Genomic DNA, 8,091 nt, shown 5'->3' with positions numbered 1-8,091 from the left:
AGATTAAATTGTTCACCCTTTGTTAAAAAATTTCATTTTTTACTTCATCCAGATTACAACCTCTCACTTTCGGTTACTTGGAAATGGAACCATGTTCAAAACATCACTCTTTCTAAAAACAAGCCATACTAAGCTGTTTGCAATTCCACTTTCATCTCCCAGAAGAGACAGAACAAATATTACAACATATATTCTCAGGTTAAACAGAAATGTACTAATTGATAAAAGAAAATAACATTCTCTATGGATTATTTGTTGTTGGTGATATTATGAATGGGAATGGTGGCGTTATGTCACATGGGTAGTTAACAAAATATATGGAAAAGTTAGCTCTTGTAACAGGATTCTTCCGTCGAAGGAGAGGCGGACCAATACGCAGCGTGGTTGAAGTTCATGTTTTTTTAATAAGAAAAACTATACATGAACAAACTACAAAACAATAAATGTGAAACCCGAAACCAGTCCCGTGTGGTACAAACACTGACACAGGAGACAATCACCCACAAAAACCCAACACCAAACAGGCTACCTAAATATGGTTCCCAATCAGAGACAATGATGAACACCTGCCTCTGATTGAGAACCATATCAGGCCAAACACAGAAACAGACAAACTAGACACACAACATAGAATGCCCACTCAGATCACACCCTGACCAAACAAAACATAGAAACATACAAAGCAAACTATGGTCAGGGTGTGACAGCTCTATCCTAAATTACAACCAACTGATTGCAGCATTACCACAAAAATGTAGGAGGCAGGTGGAAAGGGGAGATGGTAGGGAATTTGTTTATCTGCCCTTTAATTAAATATCAAAATTGGCAAAAGAAAATAATCTGAAAAAATATATATTATTTTCATTTGTTGAACAAAATGGTGACCGAAGCGCCAAAATAGTTGGGAAAGAGATTTTCGATGTGTTGATTCCATGGCACATGGTTTATGAACTGATACACAAAACAACGATTGACTCAAAACGTTGTTTTTCCATTTAAATTATTATACAAAATTATTGCAACCAACAGAATGTTATGTATATGGGGCATACAACCATCTCAACTCTGACTATATATATATATACCACCAAAGAGACTGAATCATTAGATCACTTATTCTGGTTTTGCCCCATGTACTGTATCTTGTTTCTGATCGCAGGTTCAGGAATGGCTGAACAATCACATTCAAACTAATCCTACAAAAAGCACTGTTGGGAGATTTGGAAAGCCATAGTCAATCAATCAACAATATAATAATGCTCTTTGGGCTCTATTCAAGTATATTGCATAAATTCAGCTTTACAGTGTGACTGAAATTTAAAGGCAATGTTCCCGACTGCATTCATGGTAAACGCTGCTCAATAGGAAATTACATTTCCAGTGCGCTATTTTTTTTAAATTTCACCTTTATTTAACTAGGCAAGTCAGTTAAGAACAAATTCTTATTTTCAATGATGACCTAGGAACAGTGGGTTAACTGCCTGTTCAGGGGAAGAACGACATATTTGTACCTTGTCGGCTTGGGGGTTTGAACTTGCAACCTTCCAGTATCTATTCCAACGCTCTAACCACTAGGCTACCCTGCTGCCCCTATATGTTTCAGAAATACAGATTGAATAGAGCCCTTAGTAAAAATATTAATCTTAATTTACAACCTGTTGATGCTATGCGATTAAAAAGGTTCAGAAGGTATATGAAACATCAGAGCAAAATGTAAAAATATACAGCAAATGGAAATCATAAAAGGGTAATGGGATGGGCTAAGAGTAGCTGAGGGGATTAAAGGCTTACGATCTAGTGTTTAATACATAGTTATGACTGAAGACACTATATATAAACACTATGTATAATGTATACCGGATATGTTTTTACTACTATCTATCCAGATGTAATGTCTATCAAATAAATATATTTTGCTATGTAATTACTGTCTGTAAAAAGTTATTTTTGATCACCAAAGATAAGGGATTTTAATGTTATTTATTCGGATCCCCATTAGCCGACGCCGATGGCGACAGCGAGTCTTACTGGGGCCCGACACAGAAACGACATTACAGACAAAATACTTTACAATTTACATACAATTAAAAACATTCACATGTAGTGTGTGTGTGTACATCTAGCACATGCATGTCAGTATATGCACACAACAAGTAGGTCACATGGGGGAGAGGCGTTGTGCCGGGAGGTGTTGCTTTATTTGTTTTTTGACACCAGGTTTGCTGTTCACTTGCGCTACATAAGATGGAAGTGTGGTGGATAGCCCCCCCCCCCCCCCCCTCTTTATTACTATTGTAAAGAGATCATATGCATATCTATGTCTTCTTCTCTTCCAGGTCTTTTACTTGCTGATTGTTGCTATAGGGGTATATGCAAAGGTTAAAAAGCAACCGTTATGACACATTTATTTCAGCATATACCAAACCATATTTGAAAATATGAATCAATACCTGACTTTCTACAATAAACATAGAATTCCATGGTTTGCTTTCTTGTTTTCCAATATCATTGTGAAACTGTGAAATGAATCACCAGTGGTGGTGCCCAGAAATATGCCCCAGCTCCTAGTAGGTCGTGCTAGTGGGTCACACCACATGGTTTTCTGTGAACACCTCTTGAAGACACGGTCAGAGACACGTTCCTGAATGACCCTGCAGTCATTCTGATTGTGGTGGTCGTGGTCATGTTCTTCATCACCTTCTGCGGCTGCAGCGGAGCCCTGCGAGAGAACATTCACCTTCTGAAGGCAGTAAGACCAATCATTTTCTAATTTCCTTTCCTCATTTCAACCTACCTTCATACTATACATTTAGGAAGATTTGCTCTAAAATTATGTTGAGCACAAATATTTTTTGGCCTTCTATTGGCAAAGGTCAGGACTAGGAACAATGTTATTGAGCAACTTCTCTCTGTACCTTCAGACCAATTACTTTCTCTGGGATACTCTTTATTGTCCATTCCTTACCTGTCCGTACCCACACTCAGTATGTGTCTGCTCTCTTCTCCAGTTCTCCTTCAGTCTGACTTTGGTCTTATTCACTCAGGTGGCCATAGCTGTCCTAGGCTTATTCTACTCAGACCAGGTACTGTTTCTACACTGCCTGAGGTCTGGTACTGTCCCTACTGCCTGGTGCCTGTCTTGTTCCTACTCTCTACCTGTGCTATCCTCCACTTCTAAACAGGGCAGTTAAACAATGCTCGCATCATCCTTTCCACATCCGCTAAATTATTCAAAATGTTCTGCCACTTCAAAGTGGAACCAAATGTTCCATTTCAACAAGATCCCTTAAAAGAAGTTTTCTGCTACTGACATTCTGGATGTGCACTGGCATGCTAGCATGAGGCAGGCGCAAGACAGCAAGGGAGGGAGAGGGGTGGTAGGGGGAGATTCTCCAGGGTAACCGCAAGCTCATTACCACTCTAAAAGCATATGGTATAAAACCAGTCATAGCACATTAGGACCCGATGCTTCCAGCCCATGGGCCTCTACGTGAAGCCTTCTCAACACGGGTCCCCTAGGGACCATTCCCATATTCAAACAATCCGATTTACATGAACATAGTGCTTTACAAATGTACTTAAAGATCTTACTCATCTGAAACCCCACACCGGAGATGCTCTGGAGAAATTTGTGAAAAAATCTATTGTGTACTATAGGGATGACCTGGATCTGCAGAACCTCATGGACTACATTCAGAGAGAGGTAGACCATTTCACACAAAATTCATCCCTGTTAGTGAGCATTTCTCCTTTGCCAATATAATCCATCCACCTGACAGATGTTGCATATAAAGAAGCTGATTAAACAGCATGCTCATTACACAGGTGCACCTTTTGCAGGGGACAATAAAAGGCCCCTCTAAAATATGCAGATTTGTCACCAACACAATGCAACAATGCAACATTAATGCAGGAATGTCCAGAGCTGTTGCCAGATAATTGAATGTTCATTTCTCTACCATAAGCCACCTCCAACATTGTTTTAAAGAATTTGGCAGTATGTCCAACAGGCCTCACAACCGCAGACTATGTGTAACAACGTTAGCCCAGGACTTTCTTCACCTTATTCACCTGCGGGATCGTCTGACCAGCCACCCAGACAGTTGATGAAACTGTGGGTTTGCACAACCAAATCATTTCTGCACAAACTGTCAGAAACCATCTCAGGGAAGCTCATCTGTGTACTTGTCGTCCTTACCAGGGTCTTGATCTGACTGCAGTTCGGCATCGTAACTGACTTCAGTGGGGAAATGCTCACCTTCGATAGCCACCGGCACTCTGGAGAAGCGTGATCTTCATGGATGTACCTCGGTTTCAACTGTACCAGGCAGATGGCAGACAGTGTGTATGGCGTTGTGTGGGCAAGCAGGGCGAGTCTGTGGATCGAGTCCAATCTGATGTTGATGAGGGCCCTAGCTCTGGTTCTCTCCTTGCCTCAGTTAACCATACACAAGTTGCTATCTGTAACCTAAAAACCATTTTTGGTTCCAGGAAGAATCCGTTTGGGTTCCATTCAAAACCTATTCCACAGAGGGTTCTACATATAACCCAAAAGTGTTTTTTACCTAGAACTTTGTTCTAAGAATGCACATACAGAGGTGGAGTGGGGAACAAAGGATTCTCAGAGTGGATCTGCACACCACAAAATCATGCACAGGCAGATTTTAGATTCAAGCCAACACTTGGCTAAAGCTCAACTGAACTGTTACTAATGAAATGGGCTGCGCTCTATTCTCCCTCCGTTTCATGCATCTGCTCTCTCACACTACTCTCTCCATCTTTCTCTTCTTTGATTTGGTCCTGGACATTTCCTACGAGAGGGAAGTGTGTGAATTACCCATGAGTCAAGTCAAAACAATTACATTACAATTCCAACAGCTTTGATGTGGAGTCGTTGTCATGAGAAGGAGTCACTCCCTCTTCTCTTTTCTTCTCTCTCCCCTTTATTCAGCATAGTACACATCACCCCATGTTCTGAACACTTGCACAAAAAAAGGTTCCGATCGACGCATGTTAGAGAAAACAGAATGTGTTAATTTAAGTAATAAATATCAGTCTAGACTATGTTTCCATTGAGATGTTTGATGAAATGTGCAAAGCAGTATAATTTTATCCACTGAGCATCATAAAGCCATTCAAGCTTTGACCTTCAGAAACTGTTCTCAGTGAGGTGTATTCAGCTTTAAGAGATTTCTTCCATATGTAACAGTGTGTGTTGGACTGAGTTAACACTCAGGTTGCGTCAAAAATGGCACCCTATTCCATATACAGGGCCAGGGCCGGCTCCAGGCATAAGCGGTCGCTTATGGCCCCAGGCTGCTATGGGGCCCCCCAACCCAGTAAATGTTTTTATTAACTCAGTCTCAGTCTCAACTTACTGTTGAGCGTTAGCATAGTAGAATACACAAGGTGCAAGTTAAACATTTGGTTGGCTATGAAAAGCCAACTGACATTTACTCCTGAGGTGCTGTTGCACACTCGACAACCACTGTGATTATTATTATTTGACCCTGCTGGTCATCTATGAACATTTGAACATCTTGGCCATGTTCTGTTATAATCTCCACCCGGCACAGCCAGAAGAGGACTGGCCACCCCTCATAGCCTGGTTCCTCTCTAGGTTTCTTCCTAGGTTCTGGCCTTTCTAGGAGTTTTTCCTAGCCACCGTGCTTCTAGACCTGCATTGCTTGCTGTTTAGAATTTTAGGCTGGGTTTCTGTACAGCACTTTGAGATATCAGCTGATGTAAGAAGGGCTTTATAAATACATTTGATTTCGTTGTGCAAAAGCTTTTATATCAGTCACAGACAGTCACTCAATTAGCCATGTCAGTTGATAATTTTCAGATTAGTAAAGTAGTCTAGTCAGCTATCTAAACTTGTAGTAATCATGGCAGAATACTTACTGGGCATTTGCCCAGGGGCCTTGACCTCCAGAGGCCCCCATTGATTTTAGTCACTCTCACTCAGATAGCATTAACATCGCATAGGTCATGCAAAATGTCTGAAAAAATGTCTCTCTACCCCATGGCAAAATGTGTAGAACTGCAGAAAACCAAATCTCGACCAGCTCTAGCCCCCAAAAGGCTAGAGCTGGTCCTGCACAGGGCCCGTGGGGCTCTGGACGAAGGTCGTTCACTGTGTGTAGTGATTATGGTTCCATTCGGTACATAGCTAGTGTGTTCTGGTCTCTATCAGATTGCAGGCATTGTTCTCTCCCAGATCCTCATATCTCAGATGCAGGATGAGATCAGCTCAGTGTGAGAAGAGAATGTCCCGACTGACTCAAAGAAGAGAACAGAATGGCCCGGCAAGAAGGAAGAAAACAGTGAGTGAAAAACGACTGGCTACTTGAGAGCCACTCTAGTCTAGGACATACTTCTATGCTTACACTACACAGCCTTCGGAGCATCTTATGTATGGCTGTGTATAGACCATATAGAAATGTGTTCCATCTTACTCTTTGTTGTACATACATGACTCAAGGCTGACATTGGAAGGATCGTGATTTGTCACAAAATTATGGCTTATGGTTCCTAAAATCATATCCCTCTCTTAAAACCTCTTAGGGATAGGCGGGACGCAAATGTCTCAACTGGCCAATTGCCAGGGGAAATGCAGAGCGCCAGATTCAAATAAAATGCTATAAAATTCAAACTTTCATTAAATCACACATGTAAGATACTCAATTAAAGCTACCCTCGTTGTGAATCCAGCCAACATGTCATATTTGAAAAATGCTTTTCGGCTAAAGCATAAGAAGCTATTATCTGATAGCCTTCACCATCTGCACCAGCAGTGAACAAAGGAGCTAGCATATTGCAACCCTGCAGGCGCTACACAAAACACTGAAATAAAATGTAAAACATGCATTACCTTTGACGATCTTCTTTTGTTGGCACTCCAATATGTCCCATAAACATCACAATTGGTCCTTTTGTTCGATTAATTCCATCCATATATATCCAAAATGTCCATTTATAAAGCGCGTTTGATCCAGAAAAAAACAGCTTACAAAAACGCAACGTCACTACAAAATATTTCAAAAGTTGCCTATAAACTTTGCCAAAATATTTCAAACTACTTTTGTAATACAACGTTAGGTATTTTAAAACGTTAATAATCGATCAAATTGTAGACGGGGCAATCTGTATTCAATACAGGAAAGAAAACAAACCAGCGCTGCTTTTCACGTCTTGCGCAACTCACAAAAGTGTCCCCAGTTCCGAGTTGGCCTACTTCTTCAATACACAAAGGAATAACTTCAACCAAATTCCAAAGACTGGTGACATCCAGTGGACGCGGTAGGAACTGAAAATGGGCTCCTATGAAATATCCCATGGCAAAGAAAATACAGTGAACAGAGAGGGGGAAGAAAAAAATTCTGAACAGTTAGTCCTCTGGGTTTTGCCTGCTACATAAGTTCTGTTATACTCACAGACATGATTCAAACCATTTTAGAAACTTAAGAGTGTTTTCTATCCAAATCTATGAATACTATGCATATCTTATATTCTTGGCATGAGTAGCAGGATGTTGAAATTGGGCACGCTATTTATCCAAATGTGAAAATTCTGCCCCCTAGCTTCAAGAGGTTAACACTTTCATAATGTTTCATATTTCATGCACAACTCATAGGATAAACACTTCACACACAACATTTTTTATGACATCCCAAAATAACAACCAAAACGACATTAGTGTTCTCTCGATCGCCTCTGACCATTCTCCATGTTCTATGTTAGAAATATTGTTCCAGAATTCACTTTAGAATGTGTTAGAGTTTTGTCGGGAAAAGTCTGTGAAACAAAGGCACATTCCTCTGTTGAACAATGGAGAGGGAGACCTGAATCTTTTCTCCTTGATTTACAACAGAGTTGTTAACCCCCACATTCCCTCCTACCCCCTCTGTGGGTGAGAGGAGGTCTAGTTGAAGTTATTCATTGCAAACCTTATCTGACCTATTTGGATCCTCACAGGACAGTCATGACAGAAGTATTAATTACAATATGTATATATGGTTTTAAACATAAATTTGTATTTATATTGACATGAGGATATTTTTTAACATGATTTATATATTTCAATGTAGT

General features: G+C 40.5%; 1 protein-coding gene across 1 annotated transcript in view; it reads left to right on the top strand.

Moving 5' to 3' along the window:
* The first annotated feature begins 2,552 nt into the window (after positions 1–2,552).
* Positions 2,553–8,091, top strand: part of LOC110502226 (tetraspanin-33-like) — a 28,942-nt gene continuing 23,403 nt past the window's right edge. Inside the window, exons 1-4 of the mRNA XM_021580083.1 lie at positions 2,553–2,580; positions 2,622–2,749; positions 3,009–3,087; positions 3,612–3,703. Of these exons, the coding sequence (XP_021435758.1) occupies positions 2,553–2,580; positions 2,622–2,749; positions 3,009–3,087; positions 3,612–3,703 (327 nt within the window). The remainder of the gene's footprint in view (positions 2,581–2,621; positions 2,750–3,008; positions 3,088–3,611; positions 3,704–8,091) is intronic.

Source organism: Oncorhynchus mykiss, chromosome 2 (assembly GCF_013265735.2).
Source record: "Oncorhynchus mykiss isolate Arlee chromosome 2, USDA_OmykA_1.1, whole genome shotgun sequence".
NCBI classification, from domain to species: domain Eukaryota; kingdom Metazoa; phylum Chordata; class Actinopteri; order Salmoniformes; family Salmonidae; genus Oncorhynchus; species Oncorhynchus mykiss.
Note: the sequence above shows the minus strand (reverse complement) of the source record. Positions and strands in the feature narration are given on the sequence as shown.